Source organism: Pteronotus mesoamericanus, unplaced genomic scaffold (assembly GCF_021234165.1).
Source record: "Pteronotus mesoamericanus isolate MK-2021 breed Mesoamerican mustached bat unplaced genomic scaffold, CSHL_Meso_final contig_347, whole genome shotgun sequence".
NCBI lineage: Eukaryota > Metazoa > Chordata > Mammalia > Chiroptera > Mormoopidae > Pteronotus > Pteronotus mesoamericanus.
The window spans coordinates 1038828-1065623 of NW_026555137.1; the positions used below are offsets into that span (position 1 = coordinate 1038828).

A 26796-nucleotide genomic window follows, 5' to 3' on the forward strand; every position below is an offset into this window, starting at 1 on the left:
AGGCGACTCGGGGACGTGCAGGTGCCAACCGCGATGGCGGCCCCAGGCCCTCGTTAGAACGGCTGGACTTCGTTCGGGGATGGTTCGGAGCGCAGACGAGGGTGCAAGCCAAGGGCTCCCGTGTGGCTGCTGGGGACACCACGCTGCGGCCGCGGGGGCAGGGGGGACTCTTCAGGTTACACACGCCCCTCCCCGAAAGCCCAGCAGCCCCCGCACCGGGAGCTTATCCAAGAAAAACGAAGGTGAGCGATTCCACGGAAACCTATGTGCGAATGTTGACAGATACGTTATTCGTAACAACCCCGAACAGGAAACGGCCCTCAAGGGGAAGGGACAAAGTGTGGCCCGGACACACAGTGGGACACTCTTCAGAAGGAGAGCCACACGGCCACCTTCCCGGTCCCACCCGCGTGACGCTGACTGAGAGAAGCCGGCTCTGCCGCTGCGGGGACCGCACAGGGCTTCCCAGGGGTGGGGGTGGCGGCAGGGGGGTCTCGGGGTGACGGAAATGCTCGGTGACTTGACAGGCTACCCGTGGGAGGAGACCCGGAGAGCTGTACGCCAAGGGGGGAACGGCGCCGCCTACAGACTAAATCAAAGAGCTGAGCAAAGGACATGCACAGTGTCAGACGTCCATGCGAAATAAAGTTAGACGGCCAGCAAAACTATGTTTACAAAGGGTTTTGCACTGTGCTCAAGTGTTACAGGGAAAGATCTGCTCATCGGCATATACAGGGCGAGCGTGACGGTTCATTTTTTAACAGCGTTCTGAAAAGGGAGATGAATTATACAACGATCACCACGTGATGGCAAAGCTTGCCTGGGGGCGGGGCGGGGGGGTTAAAGTTTTTCTTTTTGGCCTTTTCAACATCGCACCTGTTCTCAGATTTCCTGCCCTACGCCCGTGTGAGTCTTACAGCCACCTCACCCCGAACAAACGAGGGACGGACCCGCGTCCGCGAGCGCCCACCTTGGGGACTGGTCCTGCATCCCAAACAAGGTCAGGATGACGTCGTCGGTGTAGGCCTGGGCCAGCAGCTGCAGGACCCTGTTCACGGTCCCCTCAGCTGTGGCCTGCGGGACGCTGTTCATGTTGCGGCAAACATACTGCACCATTTCCGGGACCTGAGGTGGGGAGGGGGGGGGTTCTTCCTGGATGCGCAAGCCCGCACGTCGGGGGCCCCCAGCCAGGCGCCCACGGGAAGGACGGGCCGCACACGGTGCGCCTCCGAAACCAACGTGACGTCGTCGGGGACGTCCACAGACACTGAATCGTCCTCAAACCGTTAAACTGCGCTGTTGCGGTTGGACGGCGAGCCAGCCCACCTCGGACGAGAGTCCGGGTGTTCCGCCTCTCACACGTGTCTGTGTCCCTGCCCCACGCACGCGGGAGATGCGTGTACACATATCCGGGCCATGTGTTCTCCCACCAGAGCGAAGAAAGCCCCCCAGCCTGAACAGGACGCATGAGGGCAACAGAGGTCGCGCAGACGCTGATCTACTTCCACGGCTTGGACGCGTGTCCCTGTCCCTTCCCGGGGAGATGGATGCCAAGTGGTTGCCCCTCCCATGGAAGGACCTTACACACAAAGAAAAAAAACACCGCCCCATGGAACCTTTTTCCCCTCTGGGTTCAAGGACTGCGATTCCCTAAACGCCAGCCTCAGGGAAGAGAACGAATTCCAACACAGAACAGAAGGGAAGCACCTCCCGGCCCCGCAGGGGGCTACCTTCCCGACGTCCGGCTCCGAGGACCGCAGGACCGCCCTCAGTATCTGGGACGCCGCGCCGACGTCACTCTCCCGGGCGCTGGCCACGGCCTCCATCAACACCAGGATCACGTCCGCTCTCTCCTCGGGCGCCAGGTACTTCCTGAAGACCTGAAGGGACAAAAGAACCGCTTCCTCCGCTGCGGCAGCCCCCGCTCTGGCTCCCCCAGAGCCTCGGGACTCCCTGCGACCGGCCACCGGGGCGACCGACGGTCTGCAGCGACCTGCCTCCTGTCCGAGTCCGCGCATCCTGTGACACCCATGCGCTCGGACAGCACCCGTCCCACCCCGCCCGGCTCTGGTGCTGGGGGCTGGGGACCCCCAGAGAGGACACCCGCTGCCAGGACAGAGCGGGCTCCGAAGCCCGACGTGGGCGACCCCCCAGGTCCTCGCCTGGTGAAAACAGGGACGGGGGGTCCCAGGCGGACGGAACAGGCTGTGCAGAGGCGTGAAGCGGAGCGGAGCCTGGCTACCACGTCCTGCAGCCGGGGCCTGGCCTGGCCGGGAGCGGGAGCGAGACCGGGGAGGCCGGAGCGTGAGCTAAGGAAGGGGAGCCCTCGGGGGCTGCGGGACGGGGCTTCAGAGTGAGAAGAGCAGGGAGCTAGCGCCAAGCAGGAGGGCGGGAAACAGGCGCTGCTGGCCGCTGAGGAAGCACCCCCTGGCCGCAGCGCCGGAAACGGGACGACCTCCCACTTCCGTCCGCCAAGCGCAGCCAGGGCGATGGGCCTTGACCTCCGGGCACGTCCCCCTGTGGGGGGCTTCCTCCCTGTGGCCCCGCCAGGCCCCCTGTCTCCGCTGCGGACACACGCCCCCCCGGCCGCGCCCGCACGCAGTGGACGGCAGACGGCGAGGGTTACCATCTCGAAATCCTGTATGGCGACGAGCCACATCCCACGGAAGTGCTTCTGCAGATTTCTCAGGACCATCTCTGTCTTCCGTGCCCCACCTGGACCCAGAAACGGCAGCTGGGGCAGGGCCTCACCAGGGACAGGGAGTACGCCTTCCCCACGGCAGAGACGGTCCGCGGGCTCCGCGTGCGGCCCACGGAACCGGGGGCCGCCCCACTGCCCGGCTGAGGCGGGGGGTGGCGCATCTGGGGAGGGGGTGGCCACCCGCAGCCGCTGTCCCCACACAGGCGGGCACGCGGACTGTCCCCAACCCCACCTGCTGCTGGGCAGACACTGTTTTTGGGGGGTGAATCCTCCCGAATCACAAGAAGCCAAGGTTTCTGAGACCCCCTTGGCGGTACTTGCAAATTCCTCCCCCCACAACCCCGCCACAGGCGGGCGCGGCTGGCCACCTCTTTGGTTTTCCCGGGACAGAGAAAGTCCACGTCAGGGTCTCCCCGTTTGTCCCCTGGAAAGGACGCTCACTTCCCGAGCCTCCCACCCAGCGGCCGCGACGGGACAGCGGGCAAGTCCTGAGGATCCACGGTGATCTCACAAGTGGCTGCAAGTCTAGCCCTTCCCCTGTTTCCCCCAAGAATCTTCTAGAATCTCTTGAGAGGGCGTGGCCTCAGCAATGGCCTCGGGGGTGTCCAGGCCAGACGAGCCGCGGAGCCCTCGCGGAGCCTGGCCCAGGGCCCGGGGCCCGGGGCCCGGGGCCGGTGCCGGGCGGTCCTGTGGGTCGCGGGCCCCCAGGCGCACCACACAGCCCTCCAGGCCGCCGTTGCTTACGCCTGTGAAGCACCAGGATCTTGAACAGGTAATGCAGTCCCTCCAAGGCGCCCATGCTGACGTCGTGGTTGGGGTTCATGCAGAAGATCCCCAAGATGCCCATCAGCCTCCCGCTGACGGAGAAATCCTCCATGTGCTGCAGGGAGCGGGAGCTGTCCCCTGGGCCCCGTCCGCCCTCCCTGAGGGCAGCCCCCCGCCCTCACTCAGCCGTCTGCCCGTAGGACACCCCGCCTCGTCGGCTCTGCACAAGGAGAGCCCTTCCAAACCGGCTCCTGGGGACACGGCAGCCAGGCCCCCGGAACCCACCAGCCAGCGGGAAGCTGCGGACCCAACCCAGCAGCCCGGGCCCCCCCACGGCCAAGGGGCGTCCGGCCAACGGGAGCTTGCCAGGCCAAGGGCAGTGCCCCATCGGAGCAGAGCCGCGCTCGGACCCCATCCGGCCCTGCCGGGCACGGTCCCACGCTGGCCAGGCGCCCGTGGGCAGAGAGGTCCCCGGGCCAGCCGCTCACGCCCAGCGCTCACCAACAGCTCCGGGAAGGTGCTGCTAAACCTCAGCACACGGGAGACGGTGCCCAGCGCCCGGGTGTGCTCCTGCTCCTTCTCTGACGTTGTTAACCAAGGTAGGATGATCTGGGGGGCGGGGGGGTCACAAGCCCTTCTGCGACCCCCCTCCCCGCCAGGAGCCTGACAGCCACACGACACGCAGCGCCCGCAGCCTTGGCGAAGCAAGGCCGAGCCCGAGCGCCTCTGCGCTCTCCCTGCCAGAGTGTCCAGAGGCAGCGCTGCCCAAGTCCCCACGCAGAGGCCGGAGAGGGGGCGGGGCCGGGGCCAGCCGGGGAGGGGCTCCCTGGGGCAGACCACACCCCCTCCCGCACCTGCAGGCCGGCCCGGGGCGCAGGTGCTGTCTGCACGCCACCCACTTCTGGAGGTTAGTGCTCCAGGTGACTCGTGCTCTGCACGTTGCTGCCAACAGCCCTAGGAGAGGGCGCTGTTGCTCCCTCGAGCTGAAACACCGCGCTGGGGGCGAGCGGCGGAGCAAACCTTTGAAAAGCGCGTCCCCCCTCCCACCTGTGGACGGGAGCCCAGAGGGCGGCCTCTCTGCCAGAGCCCTAAACCCTTCGCCAGAGGCTGCACCGAGGAATTTGTCCCCAGGCCACTGTGGGGGGGCTTGAGGCCTTGCGCAAGGAAGACACCCCAGGGGTCCGTTCCCCTGCTGCGCTGCCCTGACACACCGCCCGCCAGGAGGCGCTGGGCCCCGCGCGCCGGCTCCCCGGCCGCTCACCTCCAGCAGCTTCTGCAGCAGGGCCATGTCTGGGCCCCGGCGGTCCACCACGAGGGCCTGTAACATGTCGTCCAAGGCCTGGACCGTCTGGCAAGTCGGGACACGTGGAGTTGGGGCGCGGAGAGCCTTAGGCACCGCCCAGGCCCGCGGGCCCCCTCCGGAGCGAAGGCAGCGGGGGCCGGTCCCGCTCCGCCGCCACGTCCCCGTGTTCCTGGACCTCGCGGGGGCCGGGCCAGGCCCACCCAAAGGTGGGGCACATGGGGGGAGCCGGCATGGGGGGTTCTCCCGGTCGAACGCAGCCCCGGGGACCCAGTCCATTAGGGTCGTTCGGTCAGATGGAGGAAACTCCCGTTTTAAAAACCGGAGGGCCTGGCGCCTATCGCTCCGTTACCCCGGAGACTCCGGTTTTCTCGTTAGACAGCCTGCTCCTGAGGTGGAGGCTGGGGCGCCGGGGCGGCAGATGGGAGCCCCCCGGCAGGGGAGCCCCCAGGCCGGGGCCGCTCCCCCATGGGGCCCACCTGGAGGTAGAGGCTGCCGCTGTCCTTGCGGTCCAGGCTGGGTGCAATGGGCGGCAGCGGGAACACGCGGGAGAGGGCCGCGCTCACCAGGCCCAGCTTCTGGGCTACAGAAAAGGGCGGGTCCACCTGGCTGGGGGAGGGCAGTGGGGGCACTCGGGGGCGGGGCCACGCGCCCAGGACCCTGTGGAAGAGCCTCGCCTGCTGCCCCTCAGGCGCAGGGCACCACGCGGGCCCGAGTCCTCGCCACGGACGGCGGCCCCGGAACCTGCCCCGCAACCCGGTCCTCACAGGCTCCCGGCCGTGAAGCGGGGCACCCCCCACCCCCGGAGGCTGGTAGACGGGTGGCAGTCACCGGGCCCTCCGCCCACGGCCCAGAAATCAAGTCCCACAGCTTGCCCTTCCTCCCGACCCCAATGCTCTCAGCGTGAAGACCCCAGGGCCCGGGGGGCGGGGCGGGAACCTCAGGGCCACGATGCAGTGCATGGCTTGCTGGCACACGCTGCTGGTCAGGCGCTCCCCCGCCTCCTCAAGGATCAGGGCCTAGAAGGGCGGGGAGGACACAAGAGTCGCCTTCAGCCCTGGCAGGTGCGGCTCCGTGGACTGAGCGCCGGCCTGCGGGAGTGCAAGGTCACCAGGTCGATTCCCAGGCAGGACACCTGCCTGGGCGGCAGGCCAGGTCCCCAGCGGGGGGCGCGTGAGAGGCGGCCCGTCCGTGTGCACCCATGTTTCTCTCCCTCCCCCACTTCTCAACGTAAATACAACTGTTTTTTAAAACGAGTCCCCACCGGAGAGATGCTGAACCCAGGACCGGGACCTGCCGCCCCCCGCCCCCCGCCCGGAGAGCTGGTCTTTCTCACCTCGATGGTCTTGGCCAGAACGGTTTTGGGTAAGTAGTCGTTCATGGTGCCGCCGGCCTGGGCGCGGACGGCGCCACACAGAGTGTCCACGGCCCGCAGGAACTGGAGCTTGTCGGGCTCGGCCTGGGGCAGAACACACCAGGGCCTGGCCCCGCACTCCCTACGGGGACGCCTGGGCCGCTCACGCCCAGCCCAGCCCTCCGGCCGGCCGGCCGGCGCCGTGCTCTGGCCCCGGGACAGGTGTCCTGGCCCCCTCTGGGGACAATGGGGCTCAGGCTCTATGAGGACGTCCTCTCATACGGATCCACCCTGTGGCCCGGCCACCGGGACGGCCCAGGCCAGGGGCGCCCGCGGGCGGAACCCAGGAGGTGGGAGCCTCCTTTGTCGCCCCATTTTCCCGCTCAGCTCTCACACGTCCCCGAGAATTTCCTTACCATGTCCTCTTGTTCTAGACAATCCAGAATGAGCCCGTAGGCCTGTTTCTCTGACTGGCGCAGTCCTGCAAGGGGACGTCGTTGGCTCCGGCTGCGGCGTCCGCAGCCGCAGCCGCCCCGCCCCGCCCCGCCCCGCTGGCCTCTGCCGAGAAGGCTCCGCGGCCGGCGGGGCCCTGGGCGTCGGTCCCGGTCCGAGAGCCGGCTTCTCCGGGCCCGCGGCCCCCTGGGGGCCTCAGCAGCCCCCGGGGAAAGGCAGCGATGCAGGTGAAGCGGTTTTCCCGATCAGGCAGGGCCAGCGGCGGAAGGTTGGAAAGAGGGAGACCTGCGAGCACCCCCTGGAACCCCAAACTACTTCAGTTGTCCCGCATGGGCTTTGAAATTCTTGAAGGCGAGTGAACGGGCTTCGAACCCCAAATCAGCCTTGGGAGCCCCGCCGCTGGGCAAGCCGCCCCGAGCAGGGACTCGGGCGTGCACCCTGAGGCGGCTCAGGGGTGAGGCCAGGACCAGAGCCCCTCCACCCCCAGGGGCATCGGGGGAGGGGGTGGAGGCGGTGGCGACGTGGACCCACTTCGAGGGCCTGCAAAGGTGTGCCCTGGGGCGGGGCTTGAAGCCGCAGGTCGGCAGTTAAAGGTCAAACCACCAAGTTCAAAGCTCAGGGCTTCCCCTCCATCGCCCTGTGGCGGTTGGCAACTAAAGGCCTCCGCTTCCTCTTCCTGTCTGTGCAGCCAGGGGGCACGGCAGACAGGCTCTGTGACTGTCGCAGGAGCCACCCCGAGCGGATCGCAGCCCCGTTTCGGCTCAGCGCAGGCATGGCGGTCACGGTCTGTTACGGTCGCGAGGGGTCAGGCGCTGCGTCCACCCTGAGGTGGGGCCCGCAAGACCGGCGACGGGCAGGAGCGGAGCCTGAGGGACAGGCCGAAGTGAGGCTGGCCGGAGGAACAGAAGGGCCGAGCCGCAGCAGCTGGGGTGTGCGGCGGGTGTGGGGCCGGGAGGGACGTTTGGGACGCGTTGACCCTGAGACCCCTGCCCTGGCCGGTGTGGCTCAGCACGCTGGAGCGTCGTCCCGTAAACCGAAAGGCTGTGAGTCTGATTCCGGCCAGGGCACAGGCCTGGCCTGCGGGCTCGACTGGCCGTGGGTACGGACAGCGGGCGGCAGACGGGCCTTTGTCTTGCGTTGAAGTTCCCCTCCCTCTCTCCCCTTCCCCTTTCTCTAAAATCAACAAACGTACCCTCGGGGGAGGATTTTCAAAAAATAAAACAAAAGCTAAAATAGAACCGCTTGAGACCCCGGCCAGGCATCCAAGCGGAGACTCGCTAGAACCCGGAACTCAGACGCCGATCGAGGGCTGCGGGGCCGGGAGGGGTCGCACGTGGGCGGAGCCGGCAGGGTCCTGTCCCCGCCTGGCTCCGGGCTCCGGGCTCCCTGGCGGCCGGTCGGCAGAGGGACAGGCCGGCGGAGCTCGGAGGGGACTGAGGAGGCACAGCCCTTGCCGTCGCCTCCGAGCTGCCGCCGTGACGGGAGCCCAGCCGGCCCGCGGCTCACCCGTCCAGTTGGGCTTCCAGGGGGCACGCTCAGCGGGCGGCCTGAAGGTCACTTGGTTTGGTTTTTGCCTGTTGGGGTTGGGGTTCATTTGCGCACGCGGGGCGGTGCTCCACCGCTTCCAACGACCGCAGGGACCGGGCCGGGCACAACGCTCCTTTCGGGGGACGCAGCTGGTCCACAACGGGGGGCACAGACGCAGGAGGCAGGCCCTGGTCCTGTCGGGGACGGGAGGTGGCTGGGCCGGGTGGGGGGGCGCTGGGCCGCAGCACCGGCTTCCCTGTCCCTCCCCGTGGGAAGATTCGGGGCCCCCTGCAGGGCCCGATGTGCCCCGGCTTCCCAGGGGTCTCCCATTTGGGGGCCGCCCCCCCGTGCAGGGGACATTTCGGACTCAGACGTGACCTCCCCCGTCCTGTGTTCACCCTGTGCCCTGCGAGCCCTGCCACCGAGGCCCCGCGTCCCCCGTTCGGAACCCCGGCTGCCCTGGGACGGGGCCCCCGCGGCCTGCTCCCCGAGGGAGCGGGCTGCGGGCCAGGAACCCCTGCCTGACCCAGCTCGCCACGCCCTGCGCTCGGGGCCCCCAGACGACCGCCCCTTAGGCGCCCCGCACGTGGGGATCCCCGTCCCCGCTCCTCTGGGCTGGCCCCAGACCGTCCTGGGGCTGGGAGCTGCCGTCCCAAGGCGTCCCCGACACCGGGGTCCCCACTTGTCACAGAGTCTAAGATGCTTAACCAAGCGCCCGTGTCCACGGCTCAGACGGCGCTGGCTCCCCTCCCCCCGGGACGGACACCCCGGGCCTCGGAGGGCCGGCCCCGAGCCCCAGGGACCCCCAGCCTCCAGGGCTGGGCACCACAGGGCGCGAGGCTGCACTGCCGGCCCCCGCTGCGGCTGGGAGGGGGCAGGCGGGACCCCCTACCTGACGTGCGGGCGCCTCGGCCGCAGGCAGGAGCCCTGCTCCTCCGGGGGGCACCACAGCCCCATGGGCTCCACGCCCACCCCCGCGTCGGGGCGACCCCTGCAGGGCGGGCAGGGCGGCCGGGGCCTGGCAGGAGCGCCCCTCCCCCTCTGTTGTCCTGGAGACGGGGGAGGCTGTTCAGCCCCCCCCCCCCGCCCAGGGCCCCGCGGACGCTCCCCCTTGTCCAGCTTTGCGGACGGGGCAGCAGGGCCTCCTGGACCGGCCAGAGGAGCCGAGGCTGAGCCACACTCACCGCCGACCACCGCCGGGCAGCCCCGCTCCCAGCCTGCCGGGGAAGCAGGTGGCGCGAGGCTCTCCTGCCCAGGGCTGCCCAGGACCGGGCCACGCGGCCACCCCGAGGGCCGGGCGGAGCTGCTCGGCGCAAAAGAACCTTCACCCAGTCAGCTCGGCCGGTCACAGAAAACAGACTTTATTGAAGTATTTGGCACTAAAACCCACACAGGTGCGGCCCCACAGCCGAGGACACGGCCAGCACCCTCCGGGACCAATAAGTTAACACAAAGGACACTCAGGTGTGTGGGAAGGTGGGCACTCAGCCGCCTCCCGGCTCCGGACCCCCGAGGATGCTGGGAGGGGAGGCAGCTGGACCAGGGAAGGGGCCCAGACACAAACCGGACGCGAACAACATCCAAAGTAGGACATTCGAACATGCAGGTGCCACCCCTCCTCCCTCCTGCCTCGGACGGCCACCGGGTACGCCGCCCTCTGTCCCGTGGGAGGCGGGGCCTCTCGCGGGCCAGGCACCGCTTTCCTGAGGCCGCGGCTGTGTTTGCAGCCGCCGACCACCTCCGGGGACCCCGGAGAGGAAGCGTCCGCCTGGGCGAAACCGGAGCCCGGGCTCGCGCCTTTCTCCTTGAAGCAGGACCTGCCCCTGAGCACCACACCCAGCGGCAGAGGCCCCGAGCCCAGAGCTGGGCCCGCCGGGCGCTCGGGCCTGCTCAGACGCCGGCAGCGGGGCAGGTCGCCGACACCCCGCAGCGGGGGCACTCCTGCCAGTGAGCGCCAGGGCCGGCTGTGGCCAGGAGTCCATTCTCCACGCCGGGGCGGGTGCGTGTGGGGCCCTGACCCCACCCACCCACCCCAGAACGGCCGCAGAGGCGGCGCCTCCCCACAGTGTTTGCCCAGGGCTGGTCTTTGGGACTGCGATGCCCCAAGAAGGGGGTCACGGTGAGCCTTCTCCAGCCAGCACCGCGGGCCGGCCCCTGGCCCGGCCTCCGGACGCCCACGGCTCAGAGGTCAGCAGGTGCCGGGCGCCCGCAGGGCCCGCGCCGATGGCGAGGGGGGCCCCGTGTGGGACTTGGGGGGCCGGGAAGACAGTCCTCTCCCGGGACACAAACCGGCCACCCTCACTTGGTGTGTGCATCACAGAGCACATTGCAAGGGGCGAGGCGCCCGGCCCGGCGTCCCCGTGCGGCCTGGCCCTCTGGGGAGCCGGGCAGGGGTGCCAGGCTGCTCTCGGGACGGCCTCCGACTCGGGACGCAGCGTGTGGGCACCCGCGGGGGCCCCGGCCGCCGGCCGTCCCACCACGCGGGCTGCCCGAGGAGACACGCCGCCAGTCCCACCGCCAAGGGAGGCCCCGGGTCCAGCCGGCCAGTCTCCGAGGAGCAACGCCTCGCCCTGTGACAGGGGTCTCGAGGGCGAGTGACAATGTAAATCCACAGACCAGGACTTCTGAACAAAAACTGGTAAAAAAAAAAAAAGGAAGTCTCAGCTCCAGGCCATCGGCCGGCGACGGGACGGGGAGCTGCGGAAGGCACAGGCGGTGGCGGCGGCCCGAGCCCCGCTGGGGCGCGGCGCGGGGGGCACGGGGCGCCCCGGCCACGGCTACACCTGGCTGATGATCTCCCCGTTCTCAGGCACGAAGACTTGCACGGGGGCCCCCTCGGGCGATCTGCGGAGCACACACACAGCCGGCACCTGCCAGGGTCGGAGCAGAGGCGGGAGGGTAAGCAGACTGGGCCCAGCGGGGCGGCCCCGTGGCCTGCCCGGGGCACCAAGCCCCGAAGGCCCCCAAGTGGTAGCAGCCCCGGCCCCCCACCTGGGGAGGCCACTGTTCCCCCAGGGACCACCCTCCCCCGCTTTCCCCGCCGGCGGCCTTCGGGCCGCGCCGGGAGCTCTGACCTCCTACCCGCCTTTCCTGGGCTCCCCTCTCTCCACCCTCCCCGTCTGACAGGTTGGGACGGGCTGGGCCCGGGGCCGAGGACAGGTCCGAGCCTGCAGGAGGGGAAGGGAGGAGGGTGCGGCCCAGGACGGGGCGGCTGGTGCCGGGCCCAAAGCGGCGGAAGGAGGGGACCGCCACGTCCCGCTGGGCTGCAGGTGACACCTCGGGCGTCAGGGAAGCAGCCGGTGGACCGTCAGGAGCCCTCAGTCCCAGCGGAAACAGCACGCGCTCGTGGCCGCTGCCCCCCCTTCGGAGGGGAGAAACCGGCCGCAGAGCCCTGGCGGCCGCCCCAGCATCACAGGCCTCCGGCCGCCCAGCCTGGCCCGAGGCCAGCTGTCCGGCGCTTACCACGCTCCCCCTAGTCACTTTACGCGCAGTCGTGACAAGTCCTCGGCGGTCTGGGATAACGCCTGCTTACCTCCCCCTTCTCCGAGGGCGTAGGAGGCGGGGAGGAGCCCCCCCCCGCCGGCCCACGGCCCGGGCATGGCAGGGCCGAGCGGGGAGCCTCCCAGGCTCCGGCCCCTGTGGACCCTTTTCCCGACTCTCCCCTTGTCCCGGCCCCTCGAGCCGGGACAGCTCGGGGGTTAATGTGGCCAGACTTTGGCGAGGCCTCTGCGCTCGGGGGGACCCTCTCCCGCGCGCACATGGGCTTGTGCGCGGGAGCCGGACACACGGCCGGGGACTCGGGTGCCCCCCAGCGCCCAGAGGCGATGGTTTGGGCCTGTCCTTCGCAGCTGGGATCCCCCGGCCCCCAGGCTGCGGGAGTATTTTTCACTCGACCCTCGGGCCTGCGCGACGGGCTCCCCCCCTCCGGCGGGAAGGCCCGGTGACCCTCACCTGCGTCCGGGGCCCCAGGGACCGCCCCAGGGGCAGGCTGCGCACGCGGAAGGCGCCCTGGCGGTCCAGCGAGTGGGGGCGCGCGCTCCGCAGGCGGGCTCGCTCGTGCCAGCACTGCAGCTCCTGGCTGACGGCCGCCCTGCAGAGCGCGCGGCCGGTGGGGCTGTCCTTGAGGGAGGGCGCGCGCGCCGGGCGGCCACGGGGGCGCACGTGCTGCTGCAGCTGCTGCAGCTGCTGGAGGCGCAGCGCCAGCCGCTCCTCCTCCAGGGTCACGCGGCTCCGCTCGCCGGGCGGCAGGCGGCCCTCGGTCACCAGCATGTACAGCTCGGCCGGGAAGGGCCCGGGCGGCGGCGGCAGCGGCAGCAGCGACGGCCGGGGGGTGTCCGGGCCCCAGGCCCCGTGGCAGCCGGGCGCCCTGGGCGGGGACAGCGGCTGCAGGGTGTAGATGTCGGGGCTGCTGCCGCCGGGGGGGGTGGCGTGCGACACGCTGGAGCCGTCCGAGCCGCTGTCCTCGGAGCAGCCGCGGGGCGCGGGGGGCGGCCGCGGGGCCCCGCGCGGGGGCCAGCAGGAGCTGGGCACCGTCACCGTGTAGTGCGTGGGGCGGCGGCGGGGGCCTGCCCGGAAGGAGTCCATCCTGGGGGAGGGGGAGGACAGACAGACAGACATCCTGAGCCCGAGGACGGGGGCGGGGGGGCGGCCAGGCCTGGCAGGACGGCGGCCCGGGCACTAGCGCCGGAAACGTGCTTTTGCCCACCCCGAACGCAGTAACGAGCTTCGTTCATCGGGACGTGAGTTCCGTGTTCCTAAGCCAACGACCCATGTTAACTATGGCACCTGCAACAGAAAATCCCCGGAAACAAGGTCCCGTGTGCCGGCTGACGCAGACGCGTGGGCAGAAGCTGGCAGGGACCTAACGCCCCTTCTCAGGGGCAACGACCCGGGGTGTGCGAATTCGGTTTCCGTAGCAACTTCACGGGACGCTGAACTACCCAAACCAGTGAGAACCGGCTGCACGCTGTCAGCGCCCACCAGCTCCCGCACTCCGGCGCCGCGAAACCGCGGCGAGGCGGGGAGACTCGCGCCGGAAGGCGGAGCTGGAGTCTTGGGAGGAGAAAGGCTTTGTGCCCGTGGCGCCGCCTCTGCGGGAGGGTCCCCGAGCGGGCACGGGCCAGCGCCACCCCCGGGCGCCTGCCTGTACCTCCTCAGTGCCACCACGCGGCAGCGCGCGGGCTCCACGGTGCGCCCCCCGCCCCGTGCCTCCGGGGAGGGCCGTCCGTTACCTCAGAGACTGCGACTGGGCTCTCTTCCCTTGCATGTCCGGCGTGGTGGGCGCGCTGGTCCGGCCCTGCCGCTGGCCAGGGACGCTGCGGACAGGGACCACGTGGCAGGGGGCAGGCCACTCGTGCGGCACGGTGGCCGGGCTGCTGCAGTAGGAATGGGGGCGGGTCAGGGCAAGACGCTGCCCCCCAGGGCTCGCACTGCGCTAGCAACAGCCCCTGAGCCCCGCAGCACACAGCGGGGGACAGGGCGGCCCCCGGCAGGCCCCCCCAGCCCCGCTCCCCTCCCTGACCTGGACTCGCTACTGGGGTCCGAAGTCTTCCCCGGCTTCTCGTAGGGCTGGTCCAGGCTGGTCTCCTTCCAGGGGCCGTTCTGGATGGGGGCCGGGTCCAGGCCCCCCGTCTCGGGCCCTGCGGGCTGCAGTCCCTCCAGGCTCCGGGGCGGGGACTCCGTGGCGGGTTTCGGCACCGGGGCCTCCTCTGCAGGAGTGGAGAGGCCTGTGAAGGCAGCGGCTGAGGAACCGGCCCGGCAGGAACGGGCCGCCCACGGCTGCTTGTCCAGTTGGGCCGGGCGGCGGCTCGGGCCCAGTCGTCCAAAACGCAAACGCCTTCTCCTCCTTTGGGGCTTAATCCCGGCCTCAGCCCGCTGGACGCCTGCCTCCTCCGAGAAGCCTGCCCCAGTCAACTCTCCCCGGCTCTCACACCCCCTCACCCCTAACCTTTGCTCCTGCTGCCGTGCCGGCAGCGAGCCGTCTGCCTGCCTGGCTCCGCACCCTCCCGCCCTGTTTCCTCATCGGCCAGGGCACTCCCCGGGGCAGGGCTGCCCCCGTCTCAGCTGCCTTGACCCCCGACATCCTCAGGCTCTGTCCGCAGGGCTCTCAGCCAGGACTGCACTCTCTACTCGCCACGCGCAACGGCTTGGCCAGATTGCCCGTGGGCTCTGACAGGTGCACACTGAACTAAAGGCCCAGTGCTGAGGCAGGGGGGCCAGGGGCCCGGCTGGAACGCATCCTTCCCTTCCCTTCCCTGGCACAGGGACCCAGCACCTAGGAGGGAAAGGCGCCGCGTGTCCCCACGCCCACGGAGCACAGGCAGCAGCACTGAGACACCGAGACACCGGCCTCGGCAGGAGGGCAGCCGCACCCACCAGCTGCTGAAAGCCGGCTCCCGTGACGTCCTGGCCCGCAAACTCCGCCCGCGCCCCAGGGTCTGGCCACAGGAGGCAGCCTGACGAGCGTCCCTGCCCGGCCTCCTCACCTTCCTCCGGGAGCAGCGCATCCGACAGGGAGCTGTCGTCCGAGGCGCAGAGCTCTGGGGAGAGAGGGGCGGAGGTGAGGAAAGGTCGCAGGCGCGGGCCCCGCCCCGCCCCGCGAAGCCCTAGCCGGAGGGGCCCGCTGCGCTTAGGTACCGAACCGGCGGTGAATTTATTCCTTGGAAACAGACAAAAACCCAGAAGTTAGAAGCCAGAATCAGGAAACCTGATTTTCCTCCCGGCTGACGTTCGTTTTGCAGCCACGGGTGAGGCGTAGCAATGCCGCGGGCCTCGGTTCCCCGCTCCGTCCCAGACAGCCAGGGTGTGCTGGCAGGCGGAAGGAGAGCTCCAGAAGGCCCGGGGCGCTCGCGGAGGAACTTGGCCAACGCCCCTGCGGCCTTCGGCCCCCACACACGCAAGTCTACGTCGTCGGGGAAGTCCTGCACCACCGCGGGGAGCCGCGGCAAGGCGGGGTCGCCCCAGTGACCAGCACAGCCGGGCCCCGGCAAAGCAGAGGGGCCTGGGCCGGCCCCTGCCCTGCGGAACCCGGAAGGTTCTGAGAGGGAGAACCTGCCTCGCGGGGCCGGACGGGCCTCGCTACGTGTCTGCAACGAGGCTTGAGGACAAGGAGGAGGGAAAAGGGACCGACACTAGCATTCCCATCGGGCCAATAATCAGGCCCTGGCTGTACCGGTTCACGGCTTCTCCCAGCAGCCTCCAAGGTCCGCGCTCCGAGCCCCTCCAGGCGGCGGGCGAGGACCCCGAGGCTCGTGGGAGCGGCGCCGTGCGGCGGGTGGGAATCCCAGCCCACAGTCCGCCTGCCGCTGGCTGGACCACACGCCCGGGTCGTTACCCAGAAAGCCCGAAAGGTAACCATCCAGCCGCCTCAAAATTCTTCACAACAGCGGCGGGCAAGCGACAGCCCGCGGCCAACTCTGGCTCAAGGGCTGCTTCATCGATAAAGGTTTATTGAAACGCGGCTACGGATCCGTTCACGCGATGCCCGGCCGCCCGGGCTGCGTAGGCAGGGTCACGGAGCCACCGTGACGGCTCCCCCGGGCTACTCGGCCGGAAGGGGCTGGGGCCCCGCGCTGTGCACCCCATGGGGCGGTCCTGCTGCGGGAGCCGGGCCGACCGTGCGCGGCCCCCGCCCGCCTTCATTGGGGGTCCCCCTCGAAGGGACGCCCTCTGAATGAAGCCTGGCCGCCTGCCTGCGCCCTTTTGTAAGGGGAGAGATCTTTTTTTGCGAGTGTCAGGTTGAAGAAATGGGGGCTGTTGCCGTCCTGGGGACGGAGTCACGCGCTTTGGTTTTGGTTTGGGAAGAAAGACACCCACTCTCGTCACCCCCATCTTCACAAAGACAAGCAGCGGGTCGGCGGTCCTGGGCCGAACGTCACCGGCGTGGAGGAGGCGGGGGTGGGTCGGGCACAGCTCGGCCACGCTGCCCCCCACGGGCTCCCGCCCCTGCCCTCGGCCCAGGGCGCCCACTGCACAGCCAGGGGGAGGGGCCTGCGGCCAGCACCTCCCAAACCGCAAGTCCTTCGAGAGCTGCAGGCCGACCTGAGGCCACAAGCCACGTGGGGCTATTCTGATGCAAACGGCATAAAATAAATTCAGTTCCTCAGTGACACAGGCACACGGCCTGGGCCGCAGAGCCCACGTGGCCAGTGGTCCCCATGGTGGACAGGCCGGCGGGTGCACACCACGTCCACACCTGGCTGCGAGGCTGCCAGCAGCGACCGCGCCCCCGCCCACCTGGGGAATCCGCCGCTGCCCCCCCACAGAGCACCAGCTAATTACTCCCACCTGCCTCCCCGCAGGGGTGGGACCCGGGAGATAAAGCCCCCGGGGCAGGGGCTGGCTACTTCTTTTTCCCTTTTGGTTTGTTTGCTCTTTTTCTTTCTGTTCCCAACGCTTTCAGCCCCAGGGAGCAGACGTGGGCGGGCAGGGCAGACCCAGCCGGGCACTGCGGTGCAGCGGAGACCCGGGCCTCGCCCCGGACGCTGGAACCCAGGACCTGGGGCCACGACGAGCCAGGGCTTGAAAGTGGGGAGCGAGGGCTCTTCTGGTTAGAGGGGACAGGCAGCCGCCGCGCTGGCGGCTCCTTCAGAGCCGAGAAGCTTGCAGAGCTTCCTGCCTCCCACCGTGTGAACAAGACCCCACGCGCGTCCTGGCCTGGCCCCCCACTCCCAACAAGCAGCATCACCAATGGTAGCAGCAGCGACACCCCCACCCCCTCTGCCACCCCAGCAGCTGCAGACCCGTGGGCAGGAGGCCGCTGAGGACCCAGATGGGCTGAGCCGCACGGAGGCGCCGCCTGCCTCCCCGGCTCCTCCCGGCGCCGAGCTGGGGTCCCGTGGTCTCAGCAGAGCCTTTCGGGGGACACGCCGCCTCCCTTGGAGCCCCGGGGACAGCAGGGTCCCAGTGCAGGTCACAGCCTTCAGCCAGAGACGTCGGGCCCCGAGCCTGGGTCACTGCCCGCCTCTGGGGCTCCTGGGTCAGCCTCCCACCGCGGCCTCCGCTCCCGCTGCTGTGGGAGGCGTCTGGTCACACCCTTTCTACTAAAGCAGACGACCGGGGGCGCGGGATGGCCACTGCCCGAGGCACCGGCCACGAGGCGGAGCGGGAAGAGCTCGGGCTATTCCCCGCAGGGTCCCAACCTGAGAAAGAGCCAGCCCCCAACCGGACTGAAGGGCAGGGGCAGGGACGATCGGCCACAGTCCCGGCCCGGACCCCGCCAGGAACCCAGCTGCGCCCAGGGCCGCCCCCAAGCCCTCCTGCAGTCCCCTCACGGCCGAACCACAGACGGCTGGTCAGGGACCCAGACAACTCGCTGGGCGCCCCACAGCCACCAGCCCCTGGCCGTGAGCCTGAGGGACGTGAACGGACAGGGGGAGGGGGCGCTGTTGGCCAGGTGGGTCTAGAAGGGAAAGGGACGGTGGGGCGGGGCAGTGGCGGGACCGGACCCCACGCTGACCCGCCCAGGCAGCCCTGGGCCCCGAAATCCGCCGCGAAAGGGCACGGTGCTGGGCGGCCGCACTCGGGCCGGGGGTAGGAAGGCGAGAACCCCGGGCACCGGCCCACGGTCAGCCTGGCGGTGCCTTCTGTCCGGGGGTCGTCCGGGGGGCGGTGGGCTTTGATGTGGAAGGAAAAGAAGGGGTGCTCTCTAGGGGGCTGGGGGACCGGGCCTCGCCGAGGCTTGCGGGGGGACAGGCAGGTGGGCTCAGGGCGGCGGCAGCGCCCCCCACCCCCCACCGCCTGAGCTCAGGGGGACGCAGACACACCGTGGCCCAGGGGCGGCGCGGCGGCGGGGAGGGACGCGCGGTGGCGCCTCTGCTCGCCCAGGCAGCGCTCCAGCGCCCGCAGCTTCTCCTCCTCGCGCAGCACGGCGTGCTTCCGCTGCCGGCGGGCCTGGCGGCTCAGCTTCTCCTCCCGGCTCAGGCGCCGCGCCGCCTCCGCGATCTGCAGCTGCAGGGCCAGCTCACGCTCCAGGCTGCTCAGGGGGTCCTGCGGGGGCGGGGGCGGGGAGCCGGGACGCAGAGGTTAGCCGGCCCAGCACTCTGGATCCTGGCCCTGAGCCTCCGGCCGACGGACGGGGGGCCGGGAGGTGCCCAGGAGCCCAGCCCTCGGCCTGGAAAGGGCCGGGACCCACCCGGCGGGTGGGGACATCAAAACGGGACACTCCTCCTCCTGACCCCAAAGGGCTGGGCCGGCGAGCCCTGGGGAACTGTCACAACCCACAGCTCCGGGAAGGGCTCCTAGGAGGACCCGGGCCGCCTCCCTGCCGGAGGGAGGACAGTCCTGGGCCAGAGCAGCCTCTCCGAACGGGCCGCCGCCTCGCTGGGCCATGGCCGAGCTCGAGTGACTTCTGCCCACCGGGGGGCGCAGCTGCGTCCTCCCTGGCGTTGCCAGCTGTTGCTCCCTGGGGTGGCACGCCGTCCCCACGGCCTCCTGGGCCACACCCTCGTGGGTGCCCCGTAGGGGAGACCGCCCAGCGCCGGAGGCAGGAGGCGGCGCACCGTCCCGGCACCGCAAAGCCCTGGCTCAGGACCCTCCTCTGGGGACCCAGGGACAGGGGCCGAACCCTCACCTCTCTGCGCAGAGCCTGCTCATCCAGCTTGTAGGCGGCCCCGATCCTGCGGCGGACTTTGGGTGCCTTCTCCCCTGGTTTGAGGGGGTAGTCGGCTGGCAAGACGCCCGTCAACTCCTGTCGGGGAGGCCGGGTCAGGCCAGGTCAAGCCAGGCCCCGGGCCACCGGTGGGACGGCACCACCCACCTCCACCCCCGCCGCCGCGTCCTCAGGCCCCTTCCCCCGCAGCCTCCTTACTCTCCTGCCCCACAGCACCCCCTGCCCCAGGCCGCGCCTCTGCCCGCTCCGTCCAGCACCCGCACCCGGGAGCCGGGCACCACGCGCGCTTCTCACTCCCAGACCCCCCGCCCCGCAGCCCCCAGGCCCCTCGGCCAGGCCAGCCTCACCGCCTCGCGCAGACACAGCGCCCTCAGCTCCTGCAGGCAGGCCCCCAGGCGCTCCTCCAGGGCCTGCTGCTGCTTGCGCATGGCGTGGGTCAGCTCCCGCACCTCCCGCACCTCCCGCAGCTCCTTCAGCGGGGACACCGGGCTGTCGGGGCCTGCGGGCGGAGGGCGCTCGCTCAGGGCCCCGCCGGGGAGCGCGGGCAGGCAGGCGGACACGCGGGGCCGGGCGAGCCCAGGCCCCCCGCTCAGGCCCCGACCAGAGGGACTTCCCGTCTGAGCGATCGCTGGCTGCAGACAGGCTCAGACTCCAGGCCGGCGCCCGCGGGGGCAGAGCGGGGAACTGCCCGGCCCTCCCCCGAGCGTCTCCGCCCGCAGGCCCTGGCCGGGGGCTCCGGCCTCCGCGCCACTCACCCGACTGCAGGATGACGCCGCTGTCGGTGTCGCTGGCCTCGTCCTTCCCCTCCATGGCGGGCTGCCGGGCGGGGGGCCGCGGCAAGGAGGCGCGGCACCCTCCCCAGCCTGGGCCGGGCCGGGCCGGCCGCCCCGCGTTTCCCCAGCTTGAGAGAGACAGTAACGGAAGAAGTTTCGTCAGCCCTCGGGCTCTGAACAGAGCCGAGGAGTCGGGCCGAGAGCAGGGGCGTTTCGGGGGCTCTCCGCGCAGGGCCACGGGCTCCGTGGGCCGCCCAGCACACCCAGTCCCCTCGGCTCCGCCTTCCCCGAGGGTCCCCTCGCCAAGGCGGTGGCCGGCAGTGGTGGCCACAGGAACCACCGACCCGGGGGAGCAGGTCAGTAGGGAAAGAGCAAAAGGACAGGGACCGCGCGGGGGGGGCGATGACCGCGTGGGGTCCAGCCGCACCCCCAGGGCTCGCCGCCCTCTGCAGAGAGCCCGGGAGGCGTGAGGCCCACCCTGCTGCCCAGCGGGCGAGGAGCTGGGTGCTGGACACCGGGCACTCAGCCAAGGCCCCGGCCCCGAGCCCAGGCTGCCCCGCCGCCCGGCCAGGGTGCTCACCCCAGCAGGGGCCAGAGCGCAGTGCCGCAGCCCCGGACCAACTCCCAGGCCACCACCCACGCCCAGGGGGCCCCTCGAGGGGAGGTCGGCCGGATCCCCGTCCCCCGCAGCCAGGCAAGCCCCAGGAGGGCGTCAGGGCTGCAAGGCGCGGAGGACAGTGTGGCTCGAGCAGAAGCCGCCTGGGGACAGAAAGGCCGCCACGCCTCTGCCTCCCCGGGGCTTGGGAGCGAGGTGGCTCGGGGGCTGTCCCAGCTGGGCCTCTTGGCCCAGCTGGCACCTGTCAGGAAGGCAGCACCTGCTGTCCGCCCCCTCCCCTCCCCAAACCCACGGGAGGCCCCACGGACAGAGTGGGGCGGAGGTGGGGAGGCGGGCGGCGCGGGCGGGCGTCTGGGAGGAGAACCCAGCACCTCACTGAGTCAGCCCATTGAGCAAGAGCCGTCCGTCCTCCCGAGTTCCGCCTGGGGCTCCTCCTGCCTCCCCCAGGCCCGGGACCCCGGGCAGAGGCATGGGTCCACCCCCCGTCGGCCCCCCTGGAGAAAGCCAGCCCAGAGCAAGGCAGAGACGGGCGCGGGCCCTCCTGCTGCCCTCTGTGCCCATGGAGACAGGGGAGCAGAAGGGAGAAGCCTCTCCAGACCCCCGTGCGTGCCACACTTGCCGCGGCGCGCGGGCAGCGGCCTGCCCGGAGACCGCAGCTCTGCCGGGCAGGCCGAGGCAGGACCCCAAACGCAAAGGCTGCCGCGGGGCCTGTACAGACCCGAGAGAAGGGGGGGGCGTCCCGCCACCCCCCATCGTTCCCAACCCTGCCTCTCCAGTGGTCGTGGCGGCGCAGGGCAGGGCGGGGCGAGGTGGAGCGATCCGGAGTTAGTCACACTTGCTCTCTAATCATTAACCCGGAAGGATTTGCCTGGGGAAGCTGTGCCGCCCGGCGCAGAGGGGGCTCAGCAGGGGGCTCAGCGGGCAGCCCCGCTCACACCCCGCAGGGGAGGCGCGGGCCCTCGGGGGTCCCGGCCCCACACCGAGTACGGGGCGCAGGCCCCCGGCTGGGGCCCCACACCAAGCCCCCGTCGTCCTGGGGAAGCCACCATGCCTCTCGGGGCCTCTCGTTGTCCCAGGCACAGTGCAGATGACACAGGCTCAGGCACACCCCGGCCACGGGCCCCCCTCGGGCCCCGCCCCAGCGGCTCGGCTCCCAGTGGGGACCCGCCCCGGAGCCCACCCAGGAGGGCAGGGTTGGCCACCGCGGTTCGCTGGAGGCAGTTTAGGGAACACCCGCGCCTCCCCAACCCAGGAACCCCCTGCCGCCGGCCCGGCTGAGCCAGGTCCCCAGAGGAAGGCAGCGAACAGGAGCGGCGAGGAGGGACGGAGAGAAACGCACAGGGTCCCGCAGGCCCAGCCGCCGGGCGTCCTTCCTTCCCAGAGGTGCCCCGAAGCCAAGTCCGGACCTCGGTGCAGTGACCCCCTTCTGTGGAAACTGAGGCCTCGGAACAGCAGGCTGCTCGTCGGCGCGAGGAGCGCAGGCCACGCCAGGAGGAGACGGGAGGCTGAGGTGCCGGCCACGGCGCGGCCGCACAGGGACCAGCTCCGCCCCGTGTCCCACCCTCACCTGAGTCTGCGGTCAGTCCCGGAGTGCAGAGTCCGGACGCAGCCTCTCTTCCCGGGTCAGGGGCCCAGGGTGTCACATGTCGCCGGGGGGCTCCCTGTGCCCTCTCAGACTGGCTCCTGGGCTCACGCCGCCCTCACGCCGCCCCACCAGAGCCACAGCCTGGCCTCAGCTCTGCGTCCCTCCGTCCCTGCGTCCGTCCCTCCTCCCCGGCGGCTGGGCCAGGGGAGCCAGGTTGCTTGTTGGGACTTGAGTCAGAGGGCGGAGCAGGTGAGCGAGCCCCTCCCTGAGCGGCCCTGCCCCGGCTGCTCCCGGGCCTCTGCACTTCCGGGCTGCAGGGAGGGGGCTCCCGCCGGGGCCCCGCAGGGAGGCAGCAGGTCTCCGTGGCCTCGAGGACCCTGTGCCCCGGCGCTGAGGGGGGAGGGCCCGGGGCCTCCGGCCCTGCCCCCGGCTCCTGTCTCAGGAGGTCGCCGCCCTCCCGTACCTCAGTTTCCCTTTGCAGAGCTCGAGGCTCCCAGGCCCCAGCAGCGGGGCGAAGGGCCACTGTCCACGGGGAGCACCAGCCGGGAGATTCCCCCGCAAACAGGGCTGGGCCCCACACCCGAGATCCGTCCCCCAAATCGGGCTAAGGTCCTCAGGACGGCTCTGGGGCCCCAAGAAGACCAGGCTGCCCCCGCTGTCTGTCCCAGACGTCTCCCCTCAGCCGGAACCCCAGTGCTGTCCCCTCCTCCATGGGAGGGCACGGTGACCCCGGCTCGAAGCCCACTCCCCGAATGCACGGGGACCGAGACCAAAGCGGAACGTGTTTCCTACAAGAACCAAGCCTCCAGGCCTCCCACCCCACCGGCCCTCAGGCTGACGCTCCTGAATTTTGGCCGGTTTCCAGGTAGAAAGCAAGAGCTAAGGTCCCCGGTCACCTGTCCCCGGCCAGCTTCCCCCGCCACCTGAAACCAAGGGTCCTTCTGACCCGGATTAAACTCAGTTTTAACTCCTCAATCTAGAAACCATCTAGAAACCGGGCTCTCTCTGCCCCTCAGGGACCCGGCCCTTCCCAGGAACGCGGCAGCACCTCCTCGCCCCGAGGCACCAGAAGACGGCAGGCAGCCGGCTCTGACTAAGGGTCACAGGACCAACCTCCGCAGGCCAAAGGTCACAGCGTGGCTTCAGTTAGGTCTGGGCTCCGCAGCCCCGAGGTGGACGGCGCCCCTGGCTGCTTTCCAGACCGAAACCAGACCGGGGTTGCGGGGGGCAGACCCCAGAACCGTCACTGCTACCTCGCCTTGAAGCCATCGGCTCCCAGCGGGACCCCGAACATCGGCCCCTCCCCGAGTCCTGTGATTTCCTCCTATAGAACCTGGACCCTACACGCCATGGAGGAGTCCGGGTGTCCGAGCACCGGCTTCCTGTTCCCTGGACGGCGCCGTTCATCAACACAGCAGCCAAGGCCGCTCCCCCATGGTTCCCGGTGCCTGGTGTTCGGCTCTGCTCACGCCCCGTGGATGGACGCTGTCCTGTAACACACCTTCCTCCCTGCCCCCCACTCTCATTCTCTGCCACGCCCCCATCCCAGCACCTCGACCCAGCTCAGGATTCCTCCCCTCCCGCAGAGCAGGCACCTCCAGTGGGGCCCACAGAGCTCCCCAGCCCTCCCCGCACCCCTCACCCCACAGGCACACACAGCGCGGCCTCACATTCCTGCAGCCTCTCTCCAAACAATGCAAGCCCCCGCCCGCCCACCAGGCTGACCACCTCCTCTGCCCAGGCTGAGGCTGAGGGGCCCCCACAGGGGGCGGCCCTGGGTCAGGAGCTGGAAGCCCTCCCCTCCCCCTAACCCTCCCCCTCCCACCCCCTACAGGTTTGCGCATTCTTGCAACGTCAAACAGAGAGGAGTCGACTTTGCACATAATTGACACCCTCCCCCCAGCTCCAGGTGGGAGAGGATGGAAGTTTCTAGAATCAGCCCCGGCAGTAGGTTTGGATGCATCATTGAAAGAGCCAGTTACGCTGAAATGCCGTGCTGAACACGGAGAAGCACAGAGCCGTGCATTAACGTGGTACAGGCGCTATCAGTGGGGAATTTCACAGGAGCGACGCGTGCAGACAATGTTGCAAGGCAGCCACCAGCGCAACAGGACATGGGGCTCCCCAGGGATTCTATCAATGGCAAAGTCACAGGTACGCCCGCTGTTTCCCGCCTTCCTGGCTGAGGGCTCAGTCTCTGCTAAAGGTGGTGAACACGTTCTCCATCGAAGTTTACAAATCCCCTAAACTCTCTCCAGAGGTGCTGGCACTCCTGGAGCCCCGCCTCCGGGCAACCCCTCACCTCTGAGTTCAAAGGCCCCCTGTGCCCCCAAATCCACAGGCAGCATTTCCCAACTCAGCAGAATCTGGGGTTCAGAGCCAACCACCCTCCAAGACGGCCAGGTCCCCCTCAAAATACCAAGGGCAGGTGGGCACTCCACGGCTGGCTGGGGACTTGGAGTTCTGCACCCCACTCCCAGTCAGTCTCACAGATCGGGGGACAGGTGGGTACCCGGCCCCAAACCTGGAACATGGTCACCAGGATGGGCAGCTGGTGAGGACCTGCAATTTTCTCAAGTCGCATGAGAGACTTGGAAACATCTTTGAAAGGAGGACACTGGCTTCTTTGGAGGGGGGGGTCCCTTCTTGGGGAAAAGTCCCGCGTCAGAAGAGCTTCCAGGCCCCTTGGCCAAGCACCCTCCAGAGCTGAGTTCGGTCTTTTAAGTTGCTTTGGGTCCGCGAGACGCAAGCCCTTACTGGCCAGGGCCTGTGCTACTCTGCGCGCCCCGCGCCCAGCACAGGGCCGCCCAGGGCGCCCGGAACTCCGCCGAATGAATTAACAATCGGCGGTCAGCGCCCAGCCCGCTGCGGAGAAGCGAGAGGGGCAGGGCTCGGGACCCCGCAGGCCGAGGGGGCGGGGTGGCTCCTTCCTCCGCCGTTTCCCTCCTTCCCTCGCCTCCCTTCCCGCTGGAAAAGGTGTTCGCCTCCGGCCAGCGATGGTGGCGTGGCTGGGACCGGGGAACCCTAGGCCGGACCGGAACGCGCCCCGAAACCAAACCCCGGACTTTCCTTAAAAGCCCCTTTGTCCACCCGCTCCCCTCCCCCACCGCGCCCTCCGCATCCCGGCGGCGGGGACTTGGCTCCTTTTGTCTGGCTGCTTTCGGGCTTCCCGGAACCTGGCCGGGGAGCCAGGGCGCGGGGAGGGTCCAAGAAGAAAGGTGGAGGCGCTGGAAACAGGCATGTGGGGTAGGAGCGCGGGATTCCCGCCCCTCGAGGGGCCTTCCCCACCCCCGGGAGGGCCCCCTCCGCTAAGGCCCAGGACGGTGGGTTCAGGGGCCGATCCCCCGCTCTCCCAGCCGCGGCCCCCCGTTTCCCTCTTACCTGTCCCCCGGAGCCGCAGCGCCGCGCGCCCGCGCCCGCGCGCCCCGGTCGGGCCCCGCAGCCGCAGGGCGCGCGTGTCCAGGCCGCTGTCCCTCCCCCTGAGCCTCCCCCCGGCCCGCCCTCCCCGGAGGTATTCCAGTTAACTTCGGCATTCGCAGCATCCCAAATGTTAAAGATCCCAAGACATCTGTCCCCCGGGGCGTACCAAGGCGCGGAGGAGGGGGGAAGGCACCCGACCAGGCTCGGAGTCCCACCCCGGAGTCGGGCGGGGCCGCGTACGAAGCGAGAGGGTGTCAGCGGGGATGGGCGGCCTGCAGAGGCCCTGGTTCCAGGGACGAGGCCGTCCCCCTGCGCCCGATTTCGGGCGCCCGCCTGCGGGACCCCCCCGGCGCGGCCGGTTCCCGCGGCCCGGGCGGGAGGAGGCTCCCCTGCAGCCGCGCGCCGCCCTCGTCCGCGCGTCCCGGCCGGGCCTGACCGGGCAGCTCCATTTCCGAGACCCCGGGGCTGGCGAGCACACCGAGGCGGCGGGGGCGCCGCGCCCCTGCCCGCTCCCGCGCGCCCCGCGCGCCGGCTGCGCCTCCCCTCCGCCGCCGCAGCCCGGCCCTCCTCCCGCCGCTGCGCACTGCGCGCCACGTGCCCAGCCGCCCATCATTCATTCCTGCGCTCCGCGCCCCCGTTCTCATTTGCTCAAGAAACTAGTTCAGGTTCATTCCTCGGTGTAGACCCCTGCCCGCCCCCCAGACAGGGATCAAGCACCGGCAGCAAACGCGAAGGCGGGGCCAGGACCCGGGGCGGCGGAGGGGTGGGGGCGGGGGGCGAGCCTGGCGCAGGAGGCAGAGCCCGGCCGATTGGGGAGGTTTGAGAAGGAAGCACCGGATGGACAAACGCTCAAGGCCGTGGACCGCAGGCGCTGAGAGCTGCAGGGATCTCGGGTTGGGGGGCGGGGGCAGGAACCGGAGGTGGAGGGCGAGGAGGCCGCACTGGCGGGGCCGGGGGGCGGTGGAGGGGGCCCCCGGGAGGCAAGGCCGCTGTCCGGGGCGCGCCGGGGCGGGGGGCGGGGGCGTTGTCCCGGCCGTGCACTGAGAGGACAGGCTCACCCCTGCTCCAGCCACGACGCCCAGGTCCGGCCACCTGCCTCCACGCGGCGGTGGCTTCCTCCAAGCGCCGCTGGAGCTGCAGAGCCCTGGGGCTAGCTGAGGGGTTAAGGGTTTGGGGTTTTTTTATTGTTCAGATACATTTGCCTCCATTTTCCCGCCACCGCTCTCCCCTGCCCCACCCGCCCCAGCCTCCCACCCTCAGTCCTGCTGCTCTCTGGCTTTGTCCACGGGTCCTTCGTACAGGTTCCTGATTTGACCCTTCCCCTTCTTTTGCCTGTGACCCCTCCCTCCTTCCCTCTGGAGGATTTGAGATTTTTATCCTGAAATGGACCGCGGGCAGTTTCAGGACCTGCAGGGCGAGCCTGCGGGCTGGGGACCCTAGGACGAGCCTCCCTGGGCCCCAGTGGCCGTGAGCGCGGGTCAGCCTTTCTTCCGGGAACACGGCCTTCAGCCGCGGGGGCGAGGGGAGGCCCACCCGCGTTCCGGAAGGTGGTCTGCGTTTTGTAATCTCCTGTTTGTTTCGAAGTTAATCCCGTCTAAAAAATACAGGCCGTCACAGAAGCATCTAGAATAACGTTCAGCCAACTCCCTGGGGGGACCGTGGGCCTCGCCAAGTTGACACACAAAGCCGCTGT

At 70.0% G+C, this 26796-nt stretch overlaps 1 protein-coding gene across 1 annotated transcript; it reads right to left on the reverse strand.

Moving 5' to 3' along the window:
- Nucleotides 1-10877: 10877 nt before the first annotated feature.
- Nucleotides 10878-25258, reverse strand: INAVA (innate immunity activator). Its single transcript, XM_054576432.1, has 10 exons — nucleotides 25065-25258; nucleotides 19465-19610; nucleotides 19057-19208; nucleotides 18671-18787; nucleotides 17865-18087; nucleotides 14586-14639; nucleotides 13622-13808; nucleotides 13332-13475; nucleotides 12052-12685; nucleotides 10878-10970 (listed from the first exon to the last, which is right to left on the reverse strand). Exons 1-10 carry the CDS (start codon nucleotides 25223-25225, stop codon nucleotides 10878-10880), a joined length of 1911 nt encoding a protein of 636 aa, XP_054432407.1. The 5' UTR covers nucleotides 25226-25258.
- Nucleotides 25259-26796: the final 1538 nt, after the last annotated feature.

What these genes read in the sequence shown, in the direction of transcription:
- INAVA (XM_054576432.1), bottom strand. Translation starts at nt 25,225, where the DNA reads ATGCTGCGAATGCCGAAGTTAACTGGAATACCTCCGGGGAGGGCGGGC. An exon ending in CGCTGTGTCTGCGCGAGGCG is followed by an intron (nt 18,788 to 19,056) that starts GTGAGGCTGGCC and finishes CCTCCCCGACAG; the next exon opens with GAGTTGACGGGCGTCTTGCC. An exon ending in CGCGCCGCCCCTGGGCCACG is followed by an intron (nt 14,640 to 17,864) that starts GTGTGTCTGCGT and finishes CTCTCTCCCCAG; the next exon opens with AGCTCTGCGCCTCGGACGAC.